The sequence below is a fragment of the Pteropus medius genome, unplaced genomic scaffold (genome assembly GCF_902729225.1).
Source record: "Pteropus medius unplaced genomic scaffold, Ma_sr-lr_union100, whole genome shotgun sequence".
Classification (NCBI taxonomy): domain Eukaryota; kingdom Metazoa; phylum Chordata; class Mammalia; order Chiroptera; family Pteropodidae; genus Pteropus; species Pteropus medius.
This window is the reverse complement of record NW_024342647.1, coordinates 4,646,426-4,672,913: the sequence shown is the minus strand read 5'-3', so window position 1 is coordinate 4,672,913 and position 26,488 is coordinate 4,646,426. Positions and strand designations below refer to the sequence as shown.

Below are 26,488 nucleotides of genomic sequence, written 5' to 3'. Positions count from 1 at the left end.
ATTCACCTTCACATCACTCCGCTCCCCAACAGTGAGCCTCAGCGTCACTGGCTGAGCAAATGTTTCCTGAAGCCTGAATGGGAGGCTGAGATGTCTAGGCAGTTCCCTACAGCATCCTGCTTCACAATCACACCAGCCCCTTTTCTCCATGACCCTTCGTGCCTATTCTCCTTTTGTGAGATTGGATGCTGCATCTGAGTGGGGTTTTCCATCTTCCCACCTTCTTTAGGCCGGACACTGACTGTGAGGTAAGGCAGGGCAGTGCAGGGGATAAAGATCCGTGGTGATGGCATCAGAAAGACCTAGGGGTGGACCTTGCTCTGTGAGGCTCTATTTCCTCATCTGTAGAATGGGGATGATAAGTCTCTGAGGGCAACAGTTTTTGTTTTCAGTTGTTTGTTTCCCTTACTTAGCCTTTCTTATTCCTTTTCCTGGAAGCACAGTACCTATATCCACCTAAGAACCATTTCTTCACTTTTCAATGTGATTTGGGTAAGACTGTCTGTCTGATGTCCCCGCCTCCCACTACAGAAATGGTGGCATCACCCAAGCAAGGCAACCAGAATCCTTTGACAGGGATGTTAGGAAAAGAGTCTGTCTCTTTCTGAGATCATAGACATGAAGGGTAATCAAAGCCTATAGCTGCCAACGTTCATCTCCACCCCACTCATAAGAAAAACCCACTTCAGAATGCAGCCAATGCAGCAAAGCTGAGTAGAGAAATAGACAGACAGAATCCTTATCGTCTGAACTCCTGGATTCTGCTGGGGCTGAAGTCAGCACACCTGTTGGACTTTCCAGTTATATAAATGAATAAATTCCATTTTCCTTAAGCAACTTTGATTTGAGTTTATGCCACTTGAATCCAAGAGTCTGGACTCCATATATCCTTCAGAAATACCCTTCGGGAAGTTGTTGTGAACATGAAACAAGATCACGTGTAATCACACACAACAGAGTATCCGGTGCACGTCTAAGTGGTGGAGGGCGGTGACTGTTATCGTTAACAGGACTACCGTGGACTCCTGCCTCTGAACGAGGCCTGCCCCTCTGCTTGGTTCTGCAGCTCAATCTAGTGACCAGCAAACAAAACCTCTACCACTGCCCGGTCATGGGACCTTGGTCAGGCCTTTCTCACCTGGCCCAGAACCCAATTTCCAGGCTGTGGGAAAGACCCGGATCTGTTCATACAGGCTCACTGCTTCTTCCTCTGAGTGTCTGAGTCCCGAGGGCGTGAAACCGTGAATGACACTGTCCTCGTCTATTTTTCACTTGCTGTCATCTCCTCTTGCGTGTGAGCTCTCTGGGACAAAGGAACCTCATCTCAGTCTCCTTTCAATCCCATCAGCCCCTCACACGGTGATGACACCCCTAAAGAATTCCTTTATGTTTCTGAAACAGAGGAGCTCCAAATGCTCCTCAAAATTAGAAAGAGGAGAATGGGAACTTCTGCCAACTTACTTATTTTATATCTTCGGAGGACGGTTGTAGTCTATAGCATGTACCTGGGAAATGCTTTCTGATTGTTGCCAGTCCTGCCCTACCCTGGGACAGCCTAAGAGATGGAGGATTGAAGTAGAATTGTCACCGATAGGCTTCAGGCAGGATAAATCTGTGCCAGCTGATGAGCTGCTTGGCTCTTGCCTCACCCTCCCTCGTCTTGTTCATCTCCTACTGCAGATGGCAGCCGCCCTCTTTTCTCCCAATCCTGGCCTGCACTAGACCCCGCTGCCTCTCATCCCGGCCTTGGGAAGAGCTCCTTGTCTGCTTTCCACAGTTTTCTCCCACCTTCAACTTACTGCCAATATATTAGCCAGTGATCTTCCTGAAATGCAAATCTGATGATGTCTACCGAGCAGCTGGCTCAAAACCCTTAATGCCTCCCTTCCTCTCAAGAGAAAGTCCATGGTACATAGCCTGGAAACGAAGTCCCTTCCTGACGTGAGAGCCCTGTCAACCTCTTCAGCCTCATCGCCCGCACCTGGCCCACTGCCCCGTGATGACTTAAGTATGTTGCTTTGCTCTTTAATAACTTGGCACATGTGCCTCCCTCTTCCTGGAAAACCACTTTCCCTTTTCTCCCTATCTTCATCTTACAGATCCTGCTCATCCTTGAAACTCAACTAAAATGTCACACTTTCTAGATAGTGTTCACTGGACTGTGAGGCATCTTCTTCTCTGAGCCCCTAGATCATGGGCCACATTTTATCATGGGCTCCGTGGCCACAGGGAAGATGTGGGTCTTCCCTGGGTCAACTCTGGGTCCTCAAAACGTAGTGCAAAGCCTTACAGAGAGAGACATAAACACTCTAAAATGAAAGGAATGAACAAATATCAATGCTTATAGGGAGGAAGCTACATTTGAGCATACCCTTAGAGAATAAATGTGCATTGGATAAGTGAAGAAAGGCTGGGGGAGGTAGCTCCTGGCTGTCAAGTACTCCCTGTTCTCCCCCACCTGTTTCTGTAGCTGGTCTGTATGTTGCTGTAGAGCAGTTCACTGATTTTAATATGGTGGTTTGTGTACACATCTAGCTCCTCCTAGTAGAATAGGGAGCTCTGTGGGGCAGACCTCGTGCCTCATTCCTTCTATTGGTCCTACATAAGGCTTCACAGAAGGCAGTATAGTGCAGAGGTTCAGAGCATTGATTCAGAGGTCAGAAAAGACCTGCTTTCAAATACTAATTCTGCCATTTACTTCCTCAGTTACTTTGCCGAATTTACGAAACCCTGTAGGCCTTTTTCCCTTTATCTCTAAAGTGAGAGGTAAAATGTGTCTGTCTCATAGGATGATAGCTATGATTCAATATGTTACGTGCATGAATTTATTTATCCAATAAATATTTATTGAGTGCCTTCTGCACGTGTGCAGTAGAGTATACAGGGATAAACAAAACAGACACCATCGTTACCTCCATAGACTATCAAGTCTAATTGAGGACAGAAATTAACACACACCAAAATATGCCATTGCGAAGGTTACTAATTGCAATACAGGAAAGGGATGGGGAACCTAATTGAGATATGGGTTCTGGGCTGCCATTCTGAGGAGGCATCATTCATGAGAATGAATGAATGAATAAAGAATGAATAAAGATGCAGCACGTGCCACGGCGTTGTGAGGCCTGGGAGCACAAGGTCTGGCTTGCAGTAGGCTCGTCAAATGCTAGCACGACTTCTGGGGAGGATGGGCTGGCTAATGGTTAGGAATTTAGGCTCTGGAGCCAGCCTATCTGAATTTAAATCCTGGCTCTGCTACTGACTAGTGCGTGATATCAGGCAAACTTCTTAACTTCCTTGGGGTTTTGGATGTCTCATCTGTAAAATGGGGATAATAAAATACTGCCCTCATTGGGTTATTGAGAGAAAGGGATGACTTAATTTATGAAAGCATTTAGAACAGTGTCTGGTATAGCAAAAGCACTCTTTAAATAACAGTCAATCGTATCATTGATTCTTCTACTTTTCCTCTGAAGCAATAACATGAATACTGTTATAAAGGAGAAGGCAAAGGTCTTGCCTGAAGAAGACATATCTCAGCTAGGAACTGAAAAAGAATACTGGAAAATTATGAGAGGCTGTCCAATAAAATACCGAGAACTCGGGTTGCCTCTCTGTAAATGGCATAATCCTTGTGTCTAGGGTCGGCACGTGTCATGGTGCCATTGGAACTCCCGGGATGCCTCCAGCAGACTCCGTGTGGCCTGCCATTGATTATCTCAATTTGGACAAGGTTACTGTGATTCCTGGAAGAAAGTATAACTTCAAGACATCATATTATTTAAAAAAAAAAAAAAAATTCACAGGATTAAAGTGAAAACAAACAAAAAACTCCGGGAATTGTCTCTGCCTCTTTTTTTTTTAAAGATGCTTTCGTTGACTTAATATCCATCTAGAAGCCAGCAGAATTACTGTTTATTTATCCTGTAGCTTCTGAGTGTCTTTCTTGCCCCTGTGTTCTCTCTCCTCTCCCTGTTACAGTCCATAGATATGATTTAAAAAGATCTATTTAGGGTCTTAAGTTACTACAAGCACTGAAGAAGAGATCTCTGGGGTAGGACCATGATAAGGACGAGAGGTGCTGGATACAGCTGTGGGAGTCAGGCAGGGAGCTCACCCACCCACTAACCTCTCTACAAGTGAGACAGCTCCCCAGCCTTCCTCCCTTGTATGAATCTGTGAATGTTTCCCAGAAAGAAATAGTAACTTCTCCTTTTTCTGGCAGAGGCGCCTGATGAAACTCCCTGAAAACAGGGCCTCTCCCTCCCCTTCAGGCTGGCCTCACACATGCTAATGCAAATGAGTCCTGACCCAGCCAGGGGTCTGCAGGAAAGCTGCCAGGAGCTTTAGAACAAACATGCAAAGAATGTTATTTCATTTCTGGCATCCTGGGGAAAGAGGGACAGAGAGAGGGAAGTTGGGCAGTAAGGAGGTGGAGGGAAAGAGAATGAATATGAATGCTCACTGCAATAAGACTGAAGCAAAGGGAAAGAATGTGAGGAAGTTAATATGAATAAAGAGCCTACTAGGTGCCAGAAATTGACATACATAGTACTTTTTAAAAAATGTCACTTGTACATTTTGAAGTGGAACGTATTACTCCTACTTTTTGGATGCAGGAAAAGGCTTGGTCTCAAAAGTTAGGCAGTTTTTCAAAGGTTACCCAAATGCAAAATGGTAGAGTCAGGATTTGAACCCAGATTTTAAAATTTCAGATTCCATGATATGTCTTCTCAATGGAGCTGGCTTGTTGGTTGCTCCAAAGAAAACTGTGAGCAAAACAACCCCACGTTCTATGACTCTCTTTATCCACTTCTTCCTCTTCATCCCCCTCTGCCGCTATTGTAATTCCAGATTCACTGTCTCTTACCAGGACTATTATAACAGGCCCCTAAGTCTCCCTATGCCAACCCATACTCCACAGAGATCATTCTAAAAACCAAATGTGGCCTCCTCACTGCTGTCCAAAATTAATTAATGGTTCCTTAGTCTGCGTTACAAGGCCTTGCAAATCCTGCTTCTCCAACCTCATATATCACATATCTCAACTATCCTGAACTTTCTGCTATTTCCTTATATGTCCCTTCAACTTCCCATCTCTTGGTCTTTATTTCAGCTGTTCTCTCAGCCTGTGATGCAATAACTTCCCTGATTCTATGTGGTCAATGCTATCCATTCTTCCAGCCCCAGCTCACATGCACCTCTCCCAAGTACACTGGCTGTCAGAGATCACAGCCTCCTCAAAATTCCCATGCCTTCATTATGAGGCAAATCACCCTCTACCCCAGGATAACTGGCTGCTTACATGTTTATCTTCAATGCTGGGCAAAGCTCTTTCAATCTGAGCCACAAGATTTCAAATTTCAGCCACACTACTGCCATTATGAAGAATACGCAAGAATATACAAGTGGGGACTCTGTAGCCAGATAGCTGAGTTAGACACATGGTTCTGCCATTTACTGATTAGATGACTTTGAATAAGTCATTTAGACTTTCTGTCTTTGCTTCCTTATATGTAAAAATACTATAGTACTTACCTTAGAGGATGCCATATTGTGAAGGTTCAAAAAGTTAGTGGACATAAAAGTCCTAACACAAGACAAGGTAGGTAGAAACAGCTTGATGAATGGTCGATGATGATTGTGATTAGCAGGCAGAGGCCATGTCATTGCTATGTCCTTGGCTAATAGCGGCAGATGTTTACATGAAGGACTGACTCCATCCATTCAGCCTGCGACATCCTTTACTGACCTTGGTGTTTGCTGAATTGAGGACCTACTAGATGGCATTAGAGTTTAGAATTTAGAATTCCTTAAGATTCTAAAACCAGTCCTGTGCCTGGACCCCTGACAATTTTAACTTTCTATGATCATGGGAACTATATTAGGGATGGGTTCAAGGAATAACAGAAGGAAAAAAAAAGAAGGTGGGGAGGCACCTCTTCCTATGTCAGATGTTTGGGGAAAACAATGCCCAATTTGCCACATTTCCTGTCCAAAGGGCTACTGGGAGATGCCCCAGAGAACAGTGAGATGCGAGCAGCTACAGAGTGGGCAGGACGATTAGCCAATCAAGAGTCTTCTTCAAGGCCTTCCCCGATGAAGACCTACTAAAGGACCATCTCATATGTCCCAGGTATGCACTTGATATTGAGCACCTGCTGTGTGCGGGACACGCTATGCCCGGGAGCTCTGCCTACATTAACTATCTCTGTTTCACGACGAAACTCTAACGTAGGAAGTAGCGATCCCCTCACCTTACGGATGTGAAAATGGAGACCCAGGGAAAATAAGTAGCTCGTACAGCCAGAAAAGGTCTGAAATTTGAATTGATCCCAGGACGGTCTGACTCAAAACCCAAGACTCTTAGCCCCTCAGATACCCAAGGTGATCAAGGGCATGTGTATGCCTGGATCTAGGACATGAGAGCAACCAGGGGCTATAGTGGAGTCAGAGTCCTGATCCGGCCCAGCTCTGGCGCTGGCTCTCTGAGTGATGAGGGCAGGGCCCACGTCCTCCCTGAGCTTCAGTTTCTCCTAAAGAGAGAGAAGGTTTAGGTCAATGATGCCTGAGGCCTCAAGCTCTATTCTGTTGTGATTCAAATGGGGAAGCAGAATAGGGTTGTTGGTACCTGGGGGAGTCTGTCCTTGGGGTAAAGGAGAACAGCGCAGGAAAAAATATTTTAAAAATCTGCCAGAAATCTGGATTCCGTCTTGCCTCTGAGTTTCTACGCATCATTCATGGTGACTCCCTGCAGTCTGCGAACACATTTCCCATGATGGCCTCAAGACTGTGAACAGCAACGGCTTCCTTCACAGATGGAAGTTTGAGTCGCGGGTGAGAGTCAGGGTTGGTTGTGCAGGTGGCCCTCCAGCACGCAGTGACAGACCCACCGCCAAGAGAGTGGGAGCAGGGAAAAGCTAGGAGGCCTAGCTTCTAGCCTGGGTCTATACCTATCTTTGAGAGTTCCTGGAGTCCTAGAAAGTCAGTCCTAGAAAGAAAGGGACCTCTCCATCCAATGCCCTCACTGTAACAAGGGAGAAACTGAACTTCAGAAGGAGGAAGCTCTTTACCCAAGACCCCTGGCTGTGGGCAGCAAAGCCGGGCCCAGGGCCTCCTGTGGCTCGTGACCCCACCCCAGGGTCTCTCCTTATGTTGAGCTATCTCTATTTGTGCCCCATAATGAGGCAACTCTAAAGTAGAAGTGGGGGTCAAGACCTGCTGGAAAGAGCCCTGGCTTAGGTGTCAGGGCCCCTATGTGTTAATCTTGGCTCTGCCTTGACTTTGAAGCCCCTGCATCTCTCAGGACCTTGGCTTCCTCATCTATACAGCGAGAGGTTGATCTAGACTAGAAATTCTACCTTAATGACCTGCAGGGTAATTGTGTGCTACAGAATCGGTTTATGTGGCCAATTTTAAGTTGGTTACCAGCAGGTACTAATTAAGAGATTTCACTTAAAACACTTAGATTTGTGGCTTGGAAGAGTCTTCAGCATTGGGTCTACATTCTCCCATATTCGTGATTAGCTGGAGCTAAGTATTCTCTGCTCCATTTCTAGTTTACCACAGTCCCTACTGCTCCCTATTATCAAGCATCTGACCATGGTGTCCCAAATTGTCACTTGAAAGTCCCTCCTTACAAAGCCCAGCGGAAAGTTTGCCTCATCCCCCTCAGCATTCTGCTGCCCCGAGCATGGGGCCCTCACGGCCCCACGAGGTTGCCGCGGCTCTGAGGGCCATGTTTCCTGATAGCGACCCGAAGTCGGCCTCCCTCGCAGCCTTTCACCCCATCCTGACCTCTGGGGTCAGAGTGAGCGCACTTGTGCCCTCTGACACCTGCGTAGCTCTACAGAAGGTTGAAGACCAGGGACCGTCCTCCTGCGTCTTCTTTTATCTTGAATAAACAGTCTGGGTCTCTCAAATCTCTCTCAGAGACATCATTCCTAGGGCCTTCGGTGGCCTTCGTCCTTTCCTCTGGACAGTGTTCGGATGCCTGGTCTTCTCCTCGCAAATCAACTCTTCCCTGCGGCCACGAAGCTCGTTCATACCATGCCCCAGGAACACTCCCCATGCTCCTCCGGGGGCTCCAACCTGGCTGACGAGGCCTCGCCCGCCTCCGTAGCTGCATCTCTCCTACTTCCCCCTCGCTCTCCACACTCTAGCGATACTCTCTGCCGCAATATGCTGTCTCTCATCACCCAGGCTTCTCACAATCTGCCACCTGTCTCAAACCTTTGTCATCCCTGCATTAGTTTCCGCAGGCTGCCATGACAGATCACCACAAACGTGGTGACTTAACACAACTGAAATGTATTCTCCCATAGTTTCTGAGGCCAGAAGTCTGAAATCAAGGTGTCCCCAGGGCCATGCTTGCTCAGAAGGCTCTTGAAAAGAATCCTCCCTGGCCTCTTTCAGCTTCTGATGGCATTAGGGGTTCCTTGGCTTGTGGCAGCATCACTCCAATCTCTGCCTCTGTCTTCACATGGCCTTCGCTCTCTGTGTGTCTTTCTGGGTCCTCTCCTCTTCTTAGAGTGACATCAGTCACTATATTGGGTTTAGGGACCAACCTAATGCAGCACGATCTCATTTTGATCCTTAACTCATTACATTTACAAAGACTCTATGTCCAAATAAGGTCACATTCTGAGGTTTGGGTTAGATACGAATTGGGTCGGGAGTGGGGATGTGGGGGAGACGCTATCAAGCCCAGTGCACCGCCTGCCTCACTTCCTCAGGAAGACTTGGCAGTAGACCTGGCTAGGTCAACGGCCCTTCCTTGGTGTTCCGTCAGACCCCGGGCTTCCCCATCAGGGCGTGATGTGAAATCTCATGCAACTTCCCGGTCTCTTCTGTCTTCCCACCACAACTGTGAGCGACGTGAGGGCAGAGAACTTGCTTGGCTTGGTTAGTCTCACACCCTAAGTGTCTAGCTCAGTGTGAGGCACATTGGTGATACCCCCAAATATGTCCCTGGGTTCCTGATCACGCTGTACTGCATGTAGTCAGCTATTAAGAACAGGAAAAGCTGTTTCCGGAACTGTGCTGAACTCATGATGCTCCGCTTTGGCCCAGGGTATGCCCCACTCGGGGCACTATTTGTTGGATCCCCAAATGTGTGAGGACTTCACCCTTCTCTTGTACCTGTACCAGATGGCCTCCCTGACTCGCAACTCAACCTAGCCTAATCTCCATATCACGGTCAGAGTTGTCACCATAAAACACAGTTTTAAATATAGATCATCCCTCCTCAGAAGCCCCTCCTGGCTCCCCATGGCCTATGGGATAAAGTGCAGCTTCTATGCCCGGCCTTCAAGGCCTAGCTCTTCAGTCCAGCCTCGGCTCCCATCTCTCCACCCTCCACAAGTTCACATGAGCAGTCTGTGCCCTGTCCCTCTGGAACCCTGGCTGGCGTCCCATTCCTGGATGAAATCCTGACGCAGTTTGAGGAAAGAAACAGCCTGCCTGAGAGTCCCCAGCAGGTTTTAGGAGCCTCACTGTCTGTCGGCTGAAAAACAGGGTTATTTTTCCTCTACGAGTCTCTCTTGGCTTGGGATGCACGGCTGTGTTTGCTTCTGGCCTGAGGACAGCTCTTCCCCTCTCTGGGGCCCCAACTGTGCACTTTGGAGAGGTCAGCATGACCTGATGCAATTGAGTCTGAAGTCACTAGGCTGCCCCCTCACCCCCACCCCCTGACCAACAGGGTAGGACACTGTGGCCAGGGCAAGTTCACAGTCTACCTAGAGTCTGGGGACATTAGAGGCCACTGGCTCTGCTGAGCTCTGGGATCCTTGGCCACACCCAACTGGCTGTTCACCTCAGAGTCAGATAATAGGCCCAGACTTTTGTACTTAGGCACAGTGTGTGTGTGGGAAGGGTGGACGGACACACAGGAGGATGGGAGAAGGAGGGAGGGCCTGAGACCAAAGAATTCAGAGACTAAGAAGGGACAGGAAAATCAAGAAAAGGAGGCAGAGATAGATGTATTGAGAGCAAGTAGAAGAGAAATACAGACATAAACAGAGATAGACAGATGGGAATTCAGAGTGACACCGAGAGGGAGGCGGCGTCCGTGACCAAGACAGAGAGAGGACAAGAAAGTAAAAGGAAAGACAGAGGGGGAAAAAAAGAAGAGTTGGAAACGATTTTAAAAATGAACAAAAGGGGAAGAAAAGGAGAGATGTTGGAAAAACAGGAGGGAATGCAGGAAAAGAGGGAGGGAAGGAGGAATGAAGGGAGAGAGAAGATAGGGAGGGAGGAGGAGGGAGGGAGGGAGGAGGGAGAGAGGGAGGGAGGGAAGACTGAAGAGAATAAAAAGGACTGAGAAAGTTTCGCAGTGGGTTTCACAGGAATTGTCAGGCCCATCCTGGCTTCTTTCCCTGGTGTGTCCTAGATGAACCTTGGGCCTCAGCCTCGGCTCGCCTTGGTCCAGAGGCTGCAGCCCAGGCCCCTGGTCAGCATGGACGCTTCCTCTATGCATATCTCTTTTCTCCAAGGAGCTGAAAGTCCCCTCAGAAGCTGGTCCGGTCACACTGGGGACTTGGCTCAGGAGGCCCACTAAACAGACTGGGTCACTGAAACTGAAAAAGAGAAGTATCGAGCCTTAAGCTGAATGGAGCTTTTTGCCCAAGTCAAATGCCTCTCTCTCCAGTTGCCGGGGGCCTAAGTCCATCTTCTTGCTTTCATTATCTCTTGAGATGCCTAGCCTCTGAAATCATGAACCGGTCCTTTGAGATGGACCCATTCGATCCCTCTTCTTCTAATGGAGGCCTCCAAAGTGGAAACATCTTGCCCAAGGCCACATAGCTGCTGAGGGCCAGAGGCAAGATAATCCTCAGGTCTCTAGCTTCACGACGTCTGGGCAAGCACTTTTAAAACCCAGCCCTGAAGGGCTCCTGATGACTTTCATGCTGTTTCCAGTAAAGTCTGTGCTGATTCTTGGCGCAAAGAGAGGAAATGAAAAGGGTAGGGTAGGAATGTAAATAAAGGGAAACTTTGGGATTTCATCTAATATATAATTATAGTATCCGTGGTGGTGGCCCTGGCTGTTTCTGAGATGTGCTGCCCAGGCCGTGCCCAGGCAGGGGGGTCCTGGGGGTGATGAGGAAGCCAGCAATGCTCTATCCAAGCTCCGTGCCCCCTGGGCTTTTGGAGAAGCATCGTTGGGCTGGGAGCCTGGACTTGTTTGCAGAAACACATGGCGGTCTGTAGACTCTGGGAAACAACTCAGCAGATGAGAGAGCTAGGGATTCTGGGCATCTCAAAAATGGCACTGGGAATACAGTCCTAGGAAGAGCAGGGGGTCTTTGTACAGACTTGGGGCTCAACTGCCTGTGTGGCACTTGCCATGACCGTAGAGGCAGGACGAAGTCTGGAGTTCACTGGTAGCCGTGTAGCTGTCAGGACTGAAAATCTGTTTTCCATATTGTTTTCAATGCATCTGGGCATGGGTCTTTGCACAAGAGATCCCTTCAAATGGCTTCTATCCCTTGACCTCATCATTTCTATATGTCACGTCCTTCTCATAATCTAGTGTGGCCATTTCAAGCTCAGGCTCTGGAAATAAATGGGCTGAGTTCAAAACTGGCTTCTCCACTTACGAGTTTTGAGTCTCTGTTCAGCTGCCTCTCCTCTCTGAGTTTTAGAAGCCTAACTTGCTGGATAAAAATGCTAGTAATGGCTTTAGAGAGCTGTTTTGAAGATTAAATTAGATCTGACTTATCAGTGATAGACAGATATAGAGACACAGAGAGATAGAGCTAGATCTAGAGATAGGGTACTAGACCATGGCCTGGAAGGCAGTGGCTGCCCTCTGAGAATACGGTGAGAAGGTGAGTTGGAGGTGTGAGTGAGTGAAGGGGAGCAGTGCCTCCAGATTTCAGCACTGACTTGGAAATTTGTTCAAATCATTCAACAACTATTTACTGGATTCTCTGCTGGCATCTGGCCCTTTTCTAGGCACCAGGGATACACGATATAAAAGGCGGACACCGAGCCTGCTCTATGCAGCTGACAGTCTGATGAGAAAAAACAGACAACTAACAAGTAAACAGCTACTAAATCAATACAGCTTTAGTAAGTTCCACGGCTTCGTGTGTCTCTGTGTGTAGCAGGAAGGATCTACTATAGATGATGTAGTCCAAGGAGGCCTCTCTACGTAGATGACATTTAATCACGGACCTGAAAATGAACAAGGAACCAATCATGGGAAGAGCCAGGAGAGGGTCGCCTGGGGAAAGGGAACAGTAGAAGCAAAGACCTTGAGGAAGAAAGAGACTGGTACATTTCTAGCAAGTGTGCCCAGGGAGCCGTGAGTACAGGGGCCAGTGTCCGAGACAAAGGCTTAAGTTGCTGTCCACTGGAAAGCTGAGAACAAAGCAGTGTCCAGCGGCAGCCCCAGGCACAACTGCTTAGGTAAAGTATGTAATCACAGACAATCATAACTGGGGCTACCTCTCTCCCTCGCACTATTTATCAAGTACTGACGATGAGTTAGACACTGCCTTGTGTTCTTTACATGCTTCAGGCCATTGAAGCCTCACCATCCTATGAAATAGGTCCTGTTACAATTCTATTGTACAGATGAAAAAACTGAAACAGAGAGGTTAAGAAATCTGTCCGAGGCCAATGAATGGGTAGGTGTTGGAGCCAACTTCTGATTTCAAAGGCCTAATTGAAAACTACGCATGTGCTGCAGGGAGTGGGGAGAGGCACATGGATTCAAAACGTCCAACTGCACCTCAGGTTGCTGCTCTCTGACAAAGAGGAGTCGCAATAATCCTTCGTGTGCATATGATGAAAACGTAAAAGCCCTTTCTCATCTGCTCTCCCATTAAATCTTTGCAACAACTTGGGGAGGTGCATTAACCATCTCCATTTTATGGATGAGATTAATTCGTTCCATTCTACAGACAAGAAAGATGAGGTGTGAAGTGCCTTCCCCAGGTCCGCAGGCTGCAACCTGGGCCTTCCCATCCCTGGTTAGTTTTTCCATTGCAAACGGGGTTGCTTGCAGGAAGGAGGCCCTCTTCCAATCTTCCACTCATAGTCTCACCAGGTACTGCTGACAACTCCGCATGTGTCAGTGGACAGGACAGTGACGGTCCATGGGGTGCAGGGAAAGGAAGGTGGGCGTTAGAGTCGGCGTGGGTATGAATCTCAGCTTTACCTCTTCTTGACATGTGACTTTGGGCAAAATGTTTACTACTTTAAGCCCCAGTTTTCTCATCTGAGAAATGGGAGATGATGATGATGATGACAGTGATGATGGTGATGATGATGATAATAGCACTACCAGATACATAGGGTTAGGGTGAGGATTAAATGAGAGAGCACATGTGACATGCTCCACAAGTGTCCTGGCATGTAGTGAATGCTCAATAAATTATTATTGTCACAACTACTACTATTTATCCAGCAGGTACAGAGGCTTGGGACTTTGGCGTGGTGTCTGCACCCCTACCTCAGTTTACCTGTCTTTGAGCTCACTGAGATTAAACTTTCCACTTCACAGATGAGAACATCAAGGCCAGAGGAGGTGGGGGGAACTGGCCCCAGGTGTCAGTGGGACCGAGTGAGAAAACTGCTGTCTGATCTTGACCTCAGGCTCTCTCTTCCCGATGCCTTCCCTTCTCCAGGGCCTTGGTGTTCCTTTTGCTCCTCTACTCACACTCTACCCACCCCTGCGAAGAAAGAGCGCTTCCCCTGAACCTCTGGTCCCACCGCGAGATTTGGCACGTGGCTGCAGTACCCAGGCTCCCTTGGCACTCCCTTCGTAGAACTGAGGCCAGGGGGGTGACGGCGGGCCTGGGGCAAGCCTCCGAACATGTGGGAATGAGTCCCCCACCCCAGGAATCAGGCCTGGCTGCTGCTGCGTGTTTGCTCAGGACCCTTTGGCAGTCATCCATGATTAGAAAAAGGCAAGGCGGCCAAGACAAGACAGAGGCTAATTACCTTGGGTAATAGGAAACTGGGGAGCAGCAACAAGAAGGGCGTCTAGGCCTCTGGCCAGGCCAGGGTAGGGACTACGGATGCCCAGCCCAGCCGGGCCTGACTCTCCTACCCTGAGTGGAGATTCCCGCTTAGGGTCACCCACAGGCGCCAACAACCCAAGGGTGCAAGAGCTGGCCCCCCGGTCACACCTTCTGCGGACCCTCGCCCTCTACTGCTCTTTGTTTGTTTTCATTCAAAAAGCAAAACAAGTGAAACAAACAAGGAAATTCAATTTAGACAGGGGTCGAGTGCTGATGGTTCTATTTTGTTACACCAGGGTGAGCTTAGGACAGAAAATCAGCCTTGACTTTCACTCCTCCAATTGGTCTCAACCCTGTGGCGCTGTGTAAAATTACATGGACGGAGGGGCTGAAAAAGCAGTTTGCTTTTCTAGGTGGGGTGGAGAGAGGGCATGGGGATGGAAGGGGCCAGATGGTGGGGCGGGGGGAGGAGAAGGGGACACGGAGCAAAACTCAAAGAGGAAATAAGACAGAGAAACGGAGAGACACAGAAACATAAATTAAGAGAATAACAAATAGAAAGGAAAAGAAAGACTAATTGGGGGAATGGCAGAGACAGACAAAACCCATGAGCTACGTAGAAAACACACAGAGAGGGAATAAAAGGCAAGGAGAGATGGACAGAGACGCAGAGGGGCAAAACAAGAGTGAGAGGCTTAGAAAAGTCGGAAGGGACGGAGCTCAGGAGGAGAAGAGAGCGAACGAGAAGCTATCCCATGGCAAAAGTACACATCCCCGGGGCTCTCAAGCTGGGGTCGAGCTGATGCCCCTTCGTTTTGAAGATGCTGAAATTTCAGAACAAAAAGCGGACGTGAACGTTTAGCCCAAGGTCCCAGAGGCAGAAGTGGTGGCAGTGGTATATGAATCCAGAGGTCCTGCCTGAGAGGCTGATCCTCCACACCTGTGCCCCCTGAATCCTTCCACCGTGTCTCCTGACAGCCCAGATGAGGGGTTTAGTGCCCGACTGCACTTCATTAAAACACGGGGTTCTGGACCCATGCTCAATTTTCATCTTATTTTTCCCCCAAAGATCCTGGATGGTCATTCTCTCCCGGGTTAGTGGGATTCTAACCTGCCTCACAGAGAATAGCAACTCCAGGATTGTCCGTGGAAGAGACACTGATAACCAGTGACTGAAGAAGGAAGAAGAAAGTAACTGACATTTCCTGCAGGCCTCCTATAGGCCAGGCGTTCTCGGTCACCCTGTTTGTGAAGTTTCTCGCTTGATGCTCTTCTCTATAACCCTATGGGATAGAAACCATTACCAGCCCCCTTTTTCCAGAGGATGAAACCACTGCATAGAATGGTAAAAAATGACTTTCCCCAGGGCAGGTTGTGAGTGCGGGGCGGAATTAGGAAGTGTCCCCCGTTCAGCTTGTCCCCAGAGCCTGTGCTCATTCTGCTGCCACACACGCCCCTTTGGCCCCGGGAGGAATAAAACTAATTTTGGTAAGGAACGAGCAAGGAGAAAATGAGAAACCCTAAGAACTGACACTGAAACTATTTTAAAACTTGAGACCAAGTCGGTCAGACTTCACGGGAGGAGAGCCGCCAGTGGGATGAGAGCCTGGTCCAAATGACACCCTGGCTTCGTGTCAGAGCAGCCCAGATCCCAGGGCCATTAAGACAATCAATTTCAAAAAAAAAAATAAATAAATAAAATAAAGAAGTGCTCAGAGTCAGGGACGACAAGCATACGACAAGCATGCTTTCAGGACAGAAGAAGAAAAAAAGGTTCTTACTTCTAGAGGCAGGAATGGGCTGCAGTGGGGGGCATCAGGCAGGGAGGGAAAGTAGAGGCTAAGGAAAATGTCCATCACTTTCAAAGGATGACAGCTGATTGCTCAGTTCTCAGTGTTAATTGCTTTTCGGATGCCATAAAACATTTCACCGCTTCCTACATAATGGGTCTCTAGGAGTCCAGTCTGGCTAACGCCAAGTCCCTACAATGTCACACTAGTTGAGTCTCAGTGGATAGGAACCCCCTGCCAGGGCTCCGTCCCTCTCTGCTAAAGGCTATCTCTCCCAGCAGTTGGAGAACAGAGGAGGAGGGAGTTGATATTTATTATCACAACAAGGGCAACAAGAGCAATAGTGATAATAGTTGACACTTCTTATGCTCCTGCTGGAAGCTCATCACCACGTATAGAGCTTCCGTGTATTATCCCATCAAAACCTCTCCAGGTCCCAGTGAGCTAGACGTTGTATTATCCCAATTCTTACAGAGGAGGAAATGGAGGCTCAGAAGGTTAAGAAGCTCATTCAGCATCACACAGTCGATAAAGTACAGGGAAAAGATTTGAACCCAGATCTGTCTATGGGCTGTCTCCAGTTTATGCCCTTAATAAGCAACCGGGGAAACCAGACACCATAAAAATCTTTCAAAAATGCTACTTTGTCCATATAATCATAGTTTTTAGAGTTAGGGCCTTATAGCTCTTATTCTAGTCACCTACTTATATTTTACAGATGCAGTGACCCTAAAGCCCAAAGGGTTGGTGTCAGCACTCACTAATTCAGAAGATTTAGAGTCATTCTCTCAAGATTTAAATCCCAAAGTTGTCATTTCAAGCCTGAAGCAAATGCTACCACCTCGGTGGAGTCTGACCAGATGGCCCACTGGGAGAGATCTGAAAGTCCATTATACTTTGGGGATTCCATGCCTAGAGCTCTCACTGTCCCTGACTGAGTTTTGACATTCTGTGTGAAATAAGACTTGGGCCCCGACATCTGTGAGACAGTCAGTGGAAGAATCAGAATCAGAAGACCCAATTTCCAGCTTACAGTGATGTCCTTGATTTTAGTGCATTTAGTGCATGGATGTGTTGGGTGTCACCAATGAGCCTGACTATATCAAGTGTTCAAAAGAACACCATGGTCTTTAAAATTTCCTGGTCTTCCAGGGGCAGTGGGGATGGGATGTGTATTGGGGGTAAGGGAGATTCAGGGATTGCAGAGGAGCTAATATTTATTGAGCACATACTTAAGATACTTTGCTACTGTGTTTCTTGTTTAGTTCTCATGCGACTCTACAACCTAGGTTTTATTATTTCTACTTTGCTGAGGTTCACAGATACAGCAACTTACTTAAGGTCACATGACTAAAAATGTCACAGCCAGATTTGAATCCACAATTTGTGGCCTTTCATACCACCATTAGGTTATAAGTTATCTGGGGCTAGAACCTTTGTGTCAGTCACATACATACTTGCATTCCCTAGCACAGAACCAAGACATGGGCGATCCTCAGATAAGTAAATAAGTGAATAAGTAAATGAGTGAGGAATGAGTAAATAAAAATACAAATGAATGGGAGAATCGATGAATAAATAAGTGAATGATTGATGGAGTATAAATGCATGAATAGATAGATGAACGAATGGGATGCATGGATGGATTAAAAGAAGAAGAAGAAGAAAGAGAGGGATGCATGGAGGAATGGATGATTGATTGAGTAGATGGATATGTGAATGGATCACTGAGTGAGTGAATAAAAGAAAAAAGCTGAATGAGCTGAATAACTAATCATTGTGATAATAATGTTCATCTTATTAACAACTGCAGCTTTCTGGGTTGGTACAAAGGTGGTCTATAGTTTCATAATTAGGGTACATGAAGAGAACTGGTCTCTAGAACTTACGCTATAGTTTATGATGGCTGCATCCAGATGTGGCAACACTCATTGAGATGGGAAACAAGAAAAATAAGTGCTTTTTCCCTCTGAGATTAATAGACGAGTCTCAGAATGACTTCCTTTTGCAGCTCTAGAAGTTTCGATGCAATGACTCTAATGTACTCTGTGAAGAAGTGATAATGGTGCTATTTCTAAGGGACTGGCTGAATCTATTACTAAAAAATTATATGTATATATATATATATGTATATACACCCACACCCACACACACACCCACACACACACACACACACATATATATATATATACACACACACACACACACACACACAAATGCATACTTTAGATATACTAATATAATGCTTTTTTGAGGCGATATCGTGAAACTGAGAAAAGAACACAAGGCAGGGACTCCTGTCACAGCCCTCCTTGCTGACTTGCCACTTCCCCTCTCTGGGCTACAGATCCCTCACCAGTAGTGGAATGGTTTTGAGTTCTCGCCTCCCTGGGCCCTTCAGCATTAACCACGGATGATTCACTATGGCCACATATCTGCAACGGAAACTTCTAAACCTTATCATCTCGAGATGCACACACAGGCTGGCCTATGGAACATTTGGTTGGCCTGACCAGATTATTCATGCCTTGCCTCTCAGACTTAAAACCGTCCTGTCTGCTTCGCACTCCCCATGCACCCAGCATGTCTTACTTGTAGAGACCGTCGGGCTCCAGACACTTGAAGATCACGGAGTAGATACTGACTTCAGGGACCTCTCCATGGCTTCGACCAGCTGCCACACAAGATGTGCCCAGGCCAGAGAGTAAGTCGTCGGCAAAACTCAGGAATTCACCTGGAAGGAGATAAAGAAAGATGAGCTTCGTAGCTTGGGCCTTGGGGAGTAGACATTCTTGCTGTTGTCCAAACCCATCAAGCATTTGAAAACCATTATCAGGGAGGATTAGTGGACAGAATAAGCACAAGATATGAAAATGACACAGGTTAGTATACAGCTCTGGTGACTGTTTAATTTATGCCTGAATTTTCTCAACAGTAAAATGGGGATGCTAAGACCTACCTTTGTAAGATCATAGCAAGGCTCAATTGAGATAAATTATTATGCAATAAAAATGAATGAAGAGGCAACAGGGAGACAGTGCTTTCTGTTCAGAGTAACTGTTCTGGCCTCTCACTGTCACTGACTTCCTCTTAACTGCTTGAGCAAGTCCATTCTGCCTTGGAATTGAATTTTCCTTCCTTGTGTAATGAAGGAGCTGAACTGAGGATATAAAATAGGTTTCATGCCACGTGGTCACTCTTATGCACTGGCTCTGATTTACGGCGTGTTATGTTGAGATGGACAGAGACCTGGTCCAGCTAAGGAGGTAAGAATTCCATGACTGATTAGTGATGAAGGGCATGGGACAGAAAGGAACAATGGAAGAACAAGTGCCCTGGACTCCATGATTTCTAAGTCACCTTTAGATTTTAGAAAGTGGCTGAAGTTTACTAGGGAGGAGTACTGAAGAATAGATGAAGACTAGAGAGAATGATTGAATGTTTGGAATCCTGAGGTCCTGTTTTAGCTCTGTTAATAATTTGCTGTAGAGCTTTAGGCAACTAAATTCCCATCTCTGAGCCTTAGTTTTCTCCTCTGTAAAGTGGAGGTGTGAATATCACTACTAGGATTTTTGAAAAAATAAAATAAAAGTACAGATGTGCACAAAGATCAAATCATGAGGACAGGCATTGTAGCACTACTTAAACTTGCAAAAATTTACAAACTAAATGTTCAATAATATAGAGACGGCAGTATCAATTATACTTTAATGATGCAATGGAATATTTTATAGCCATTAAAAAGAATACTGTGAAATAATATGAAGTTATATGACAGGATATTCATGACATATTAAGTTTATAAACAGGTTACACTATTAGGGAATAATCTAATTTGGGGTGGAAATTTTACATGTGTACCTATTTAGAAAGAGAAGGAAAAAATATAACAAATGCATAGTAATGGCTTTGTCTGGAAAGTGAGATAATGGGTACTTTTCCTCTCTTACTTTTGCTTATCTCTATTTTTAAAAATTATCTACAATGAATACATACTGCTTTTGTAATGAGGAAAACAATCAATAAAAAATACTTAAAAATAGATCAGGTAAATGAGCCAGACTAAATGGTCTCTGAGTTCCCTTCCAATTCTAAAATTGGATGATTTAGGAGCAAAACAGGCATGTGAGGTATTTTATGCCACACACTATGAGATGATACGACGCCTCCCAACTGTTGATTCCTTGTTCTCCATAATGCCTGATATGGAGTGTCTCACATTTTCCACTTGCTTATATTGTCAGTAACAAACAAGAGGAGGACATCCATTCGACTATATCTTCTCTACTTGGGCTTAAGGATAATCCAGTATAATGGAACCATCATGAGACAATAATGTTGGCCAAGTGTCTGAGAAGACTGAGACCCAGAGAAGCCACATGGTACTTCTCTCCCAGGGAACTGGGTGGGCAGAATATGCAGGTGGCTTCTTGTTAGTCTTTCAAAGAAAAGTTCATTCTTTACCCACAAGCGAATCATGTAACACTTGTCCGACTGAACTGTCTGGATGGCTGGGATTCAGGTGAACAACAGTTCTATAACATATTGGTCCCTGTGGTCCAATACAGCAGATATGATAGGTAGTGTTTTTGTTTTCCACTTTTTAAAAGGACACAGACAGTTCCTAGCCTTGATATGCACATGCCAGAGGGAGTGTCTGGATGAGGCTGTCGGTGACATGCATGTTCAGCGGCTATTGCCAGACAGACTTGGGACCGAATTCTATTTCCACCATTTATTGCAAGTCCCTTAACCTCTCAAAGTCTCAGTTTTCCTTTCTGTAACAAGGGACCAATAACTCTTTTATTAGTTTGGACTCTAGAAAGAAAAGCTGGAACTAGGAAGAAATTCTTTGTCTAGAACCAGAAGTTTTGCTAAAAAATAAAGAGGTAAATGTAATCCATTTCATCACAGATTTTGGCATCCCCTATGTCTTCTGTAGGCCTCTTGCTTTCACAATAAAATCACAAATCAACAGTGTGTCTCTTTCCAAAAGGTACCGAAGCACAGCAATGTATGGGGTGAAACATGAAAAAAGCTGGGTGGGGGCGGGGCATGGGATTATTCACTGAATGGAGTGAGGGCTTTGTTTCTCTTGGTTTCTCAGGATTCTATGTCTGGCTGCTCACATTTGTTTTCTTTGAGCTTGGATCCATGTCTGTCTGCTTTTCAATTTGTTTCCAGATAGCCAGTGAGAGAGTTGGCCCTTCACAAGGGAATTCAGTAAGCTTGTGGCCTGTACTAATTAATTGTCTTCAAGCCAAAAGATGGTTGACATTAATTTTCAAACGGGCATAGCTTCCCAGACATTTCCATGCATTTCAGAACAATTTAGACCATGGATAAAAGCCCCAGAAATATCGACACGCAGTTCTAAGGTTTATAGGTGTAGTTCAAGTGAAGAAACTGGATAATGTGGGGTATATAACCAGTCATATCAAGGACATTATAAGGATAGCCTGGGTCCAATTCGATCTGGGACTATCCATACGTAAAGACCTTCAAATGAAAAGAAGTAAAAGGAAGGAAACTGACATACAGTACCAAACTTTTTTCCCCCCATTTAATCCTCATAGAATTTAATCCTAATGAGTTAAATTTTAGCATCTCCATGGGAAAGCTGAGGTTAAATTCAGGAATTTAGGAAGAGACAGAGGTGAGATTTGAACTCATATCCTCCTAACTCCAAAGCCATACCTTTTCTTTTATACTGTGCTGCCTCCTAGAGAAAGTTTAAAAAAATGATAGTGTTAGAAAGCAAGCTTTCTCAATTCTGTTCAATTTGTGACTGAATGCATGCCACTCTCTTAGGTCTGTGGGCTTAGGGAATGAAACAATAAAAGAAATGGTCCCCGACCCTGTACACCTTGTAATCTGACAATAGGAATGGCTGTTAAATATAAGAACGGACCCGTAAAGTAAATGGTAATATTGCTTTTCTTGGCACTCCATTCCAGAAGGTTTACATGCAGCCTCGACGGAGGTGGGTGAATGAAGCAGCCTCTCACTGCCCTTCCTCACCTGGCGGAGGGGGATAAGAAAGGCCTGGGGGCTTCTCAATGCACAAACGCAAGTCAATGCAATTCGACACGTGTATTGTGGTTCCAGAATATCACATACTCCGTGTCTGGCAGAGGTACAACTGACTGAACAGTGGTATAGTGCGGTGGTTAAGAAGCTGGGCTCTGAGTTTAAACTGCCTAGGATTAAATCCTGGTACACCCCCACTTACAGCTTGCTTTGGACGGATTCTATTTTCTCATATGTAAAATGGGTATGATAATAGTATCTAACTTACAGTGTTGTTGTGAATATCATCTAAAATATAGTATATACTGTTTACAAGCCAATTAGCAGAATCTCTGGCATAGAGTAAGAGCTCAAAAGATAAATCAACTGTCATTATGGTTTTTGTTATTATTGTTGTTATAACCGAGGAGAGAGATAAGGACCCTTAGAGATTATTTTTTTTGTCCAGCCTACTCCTTTTTCCAGGTGGCAAAATCGAAGCCCAGAGAAGGAAAGTGGTCATATGCAAAGTGAGAGGAACAAAAACTTGATCTCTTAACTCCTATAGCTAATGAGATCATTCATATCAGCCAGCCTAGGAGATAAAATCATTGAGAACTGAAGGCCTTCCAGAATCACCCAGGAGCCTTTGCTTCTCAGTTTCTGACCAACTTTATTAAACATGAATTTGAACTCTATTTCCTGGGCATTTAGTATGTCCCAGGCACTGAGCTAGGCACATGCTTCCACCATGCCATCTTCTTAAACTTGGAATCTCTGAGAAAGATGGAAAGCCCAGGAGGACAGAAGGGATTCAGAGGTTTCCAATATGTAATATAGTCTAACAGTGACTTGTAAATAAGAATATCCAGAACTCCAGGGGTAAGAAAGAATGGCAAGTCTGTCTGCTCTACACCCACAACTAACCTTCAACCAGACCCACTCCGCTTTGATCTATTTTATATACTGATGGTCTGATGGTCCACGTTTTATTTAGGTTGGGGAAAAAACTGTTTTAAAAAGCTTGTTTTATTGCTCAAAATGTTTGAATCCTAAAACCCTGCCACATTCCCTGATAGAAATACAGAGTCTCAGGAATGTTGCACCCCCATTCAAGCCTCAGTAACAACTCTGGGGCAGAATCCAGAACAACATAGCTCTTTTGCCTCTGAAGTCCATGTGCCTTAAACTAGGACACTCTGCTTAGGCTACCTCTGTCCCCTCCTCCCTGGTTCACTGCTATGGGAGAACCCTCCCGGATCTGGGTTGCTGCTGCTGCCTCACCCATGCCCGTCCAAGACTCTAACATTCTTTTCCTGTTTTTCTTTCCTTGAAAACAGATAGGGAGTTGGGAGTCGCTGTACAGGAATGTGCCTGTTCCCCATTATGGCTCTTCTGGGGCTGTAACCCGAGTGGGCTCAGGCCAGACCCCCACACATTTCTTTATCCACTCAGACTCGAGCCTTGCTCTCATTATGAGCCACAGAAAAGGTCAATCACAATTCTGCTGAAGCTTCAGAGCCGACCCAACAAAGCACAGAGCGATTTTGCAAAAGGCCCCACCCCCTACCTCAGTTCTCTCTCTCCTGCCCCTTTCATCACTCCCTCAATCCTCTTCATCCTCTTTCCTTCTCCCTCTCTTTCTCCCCTCACCCTCTCCTTTCTGATCGAGGTCACAGTCAAAGCCGGCCACAAGAGCAAATTGAAAACAGGTTGGGAAAAAAAGCAGCACAGAAATTCCAAAATGGAAGGGGCGGGAGCAGTGAGTGAGTTAGCCCAGGTGGGGGGAAAGGTCCCCGGCTCAGGACTCCACACTCTTTTCAGGAAAAGCCAAGGGGATTTAGAGGCCACACTGGGCCCACCTCTCTCTAAACTGCAGATGCTCCCTGCTGTGGTGCCCGGGGAGAAGCTGGACTCCGTATTACCCCACCTTTCCTTTACCTGCGCAAATGAAGGAATTCATTCTGAGACCTTGTCAGTGACAAAACGCATCTTGGAGGGCCTCACACCTATCAGCTGCAGTTGATAAATTTCTTTCAAAACATGATGCTATTTTAAATGGAAAAAACATCGAAAAGTTGGTAACCACCTTTATCATAATGACAGAGAGAGGCAGGGGGGAGGGGGTTGGTTTGGCGGGGGCAGAAGAGACCCGGTTTGGAAGCCAGACTCCACCACTTTATGAACTATATTATCTACGAATGGATGATTAAACTCTCAGAGACTGTTGCTTCATCTGAAAAGTACATGGTCGTCAGCGAACTGGGCAGGGAAGGAACACGATAACATACGTGGTACACCTGCTACAGGGGTGGCCTACCGATGTCTGTGCCCCTGCACACTTGTAACCTCTCTCCCATCCGGTCTCATCGATTTGTCTCATAAATTTTTAGTGGTCAAAGTCAGCTGTTTTTAGATACAGTGGACGATTCCTAACTCCCTAGAACTCTCCCCCTTTTTTTTTTTTGGCAAAAGGAGGTAATTTTAAAAAGAAGGAAGAAAAGAAGGAAGGGAGGGAAGAAGCAAGGAAAGAAAATAGAAGGACGAAAAGGGAAAGGAGATGTTTATTTAACTCTTATTATATGGCATTAGCAGTGACTATAAGTTTTGACTATAAGTCTTGACTATAAGTTTTACTTATATTGTCTTGATTAAACATTCAAACCAACCCTGTCTCTATTAATAGTCAATTCAACCTAATGAGTTAGGTTAATTGAGCGTTTACGAATAAAAAAGATATAGGTTCAAGGAAGGTTAAACAACTTTCCTAACCAGATCCTCCTGGGAAAGGTAAAGGCTAGAACCAGGATTTGAGATCCGAAGACTGTGCTTCTTCCTGCTGCTCACAGACCTGCAGACTGTGAGATGCTTTCAGCAGTAGCTGTGTTTCGGTCACCTCTGTGGCACCAGAACCCAGCATAAGGCTGGGCCACAAGATATCTGTCGAGTTCTCTGAAACTGAACTTCAGTGGTTGAAGTCTGATCCACTCCATCTCCCCAACACCAGAGCCTGGCATCCGAACTCTGCTCTAGGAAAGCCGGCCTGCCTCCTGTGTGAACTCTTTCGGAAGTGCACTAGGCTCCCACAGTACAGGAGAGAAGGGGCTCTCAGGAAAATGAGCCCTCTCAGAAAGACATCGGTGGTCTTGCAAATATCTACTGAGAGCATCTATGTGTCAGGCATTGTGCCAAGGGACTTCTGGCTCATCCCCATGCCAGTCCTCGAGTGGACATCTGTCGGTCTTACCTGCTCGAAACCTATCCTCCTACTAATAGCACTCCGGTTTCCCACTGGGAAACCATCTCTCTTCAAATTTCAGTCAACATGATTGAGGTGGTGCTAAGGCCTCCTCTCTCCTCCAGAGATAGACCCGTGATCAGCGGCCCAATATTCCATGTCAAGAGGCCAAACAGAGATGAACAAGTGACCCAGGCTGGATCAATCAGACTAACACCTGGGACAGAGACCAAGTCCTGATGATATCACTTGAAGCCTTAAATCAGTTGTCTCTGAAGCTAGATAAACCCTTGGATATTTCAAATATATGTGTCAATATTTTCCTTTTTTTTTTTTTGCCAAAGCTAGTTTCCATTTGTTTTCTGTTACTTGCAACTAGGAGTCCTACCAGATACAAATCCTGGGAGGTATGTTTTATGATTTCCATTTTATACATAGAAAAATAAAAAATGTTCACAGGTCTTTCCCAAGGTCACACTCCATCTAAATAACAAGGCTGGCTTCAAATCCAGAGCTGTCAGCCTCCAAAACCTGAGCCTTTCCCATCATAAAACACTACGCAGGGCAAGGGACACAAAGAGTCTATTCCTGAACAAAAATCTCTGGGCATTTCCAGTATCCTGCTTCCTGTGGCCCCATCTTCTGACCTCATCGCCCTGCTCTCTTCCTCGCTTGCTCACTCCAGCCATTCTGGCACCGCCCCCCCAACCCCCAACATGCCAAGCACATTCTTACCCCAGGGTCTGCCTCCCTGGCGAGCTCCTCCCCATATCTGTGCATGGTTCGCTCCCTCTCTTTACCCAGATCACAGCTTGAATGTCATTTCCTTAGAAGGGCTTTCTCTAGCTAACTCATTCTAATCTAATCACTCGGTCCCTTCTCCCTACTTTATTCTTTTCATTAAACTTATCTCGTTCTCCCATATATTGCTGAATTACAATATTGTCTGTGTCTCCCACTGTAAGCCCCGTGAAGAAGGGACTTTGGTCACTTACCATGGTGCCTACTGTACACAGCAGATTCTCCATAAATATTTGTCTATGGAGTGTATGTATTTACTGTGTACTATAAACGAAGCTGATGTTTGGGAACAACACGAAGAAGAATGCCTTAGTCTGCGTTCTCTGGAAAGCAGAGCCTAAGAGAAGAGCTTGGGTGCAGATGGTTTACTTAGGAGGCGATTCTACAAAGAAGCAGGCATGGGGAATGGGCAGAATGATTTAGGGAAGAGGAAAAGTCAATCTAAAGGTGCATTATTAAGTTTGCTGCTGTGAGTAATGGGGGCTCTGTTCTATAGGGACCTTCTAAGAAGTGAATGGGATGTTTCCCAGAATTGTTTGGCTGAAAGTTGGGGAGCTAAAGCATGTGTCCCCTGATTCCTGATGACCACAGGTTGAGAGTCTCTCTGGGAGAGTGAATTTCCCCCACTTTTTTTTTTTTAACTGTGCTAGTACACAGCCTAGGGAGCCCCCTCAGCCTTG

General features: G+C 46.0%; 1 protein-coding gene across 6 annotated transcripts in view; it reads right to left on the bottom strand.

Moving 5' to 3' along the window:
• Positions 1-26,488, bottom strand: part of ASTN2 (astrotactin 2) — a 791,570-nt gene that overhangs the window by 33,536 nt on the left and 731,546 nt on the right. For all 6 annotated transcript variants that reach the window (XM_039866760.1, XM_039866761.1, XM_039866762.1 and 3 more), the window contains one exon: positions 18,353-18,494. In XM_039866760.1, coding sequence (XP_039722694.1) covers positions 18,353-18,494 — 142 coding nt within the window. The remainder of the gene's footprint in view (positions 1-18,352; positions 18,495-26,488) is intronic.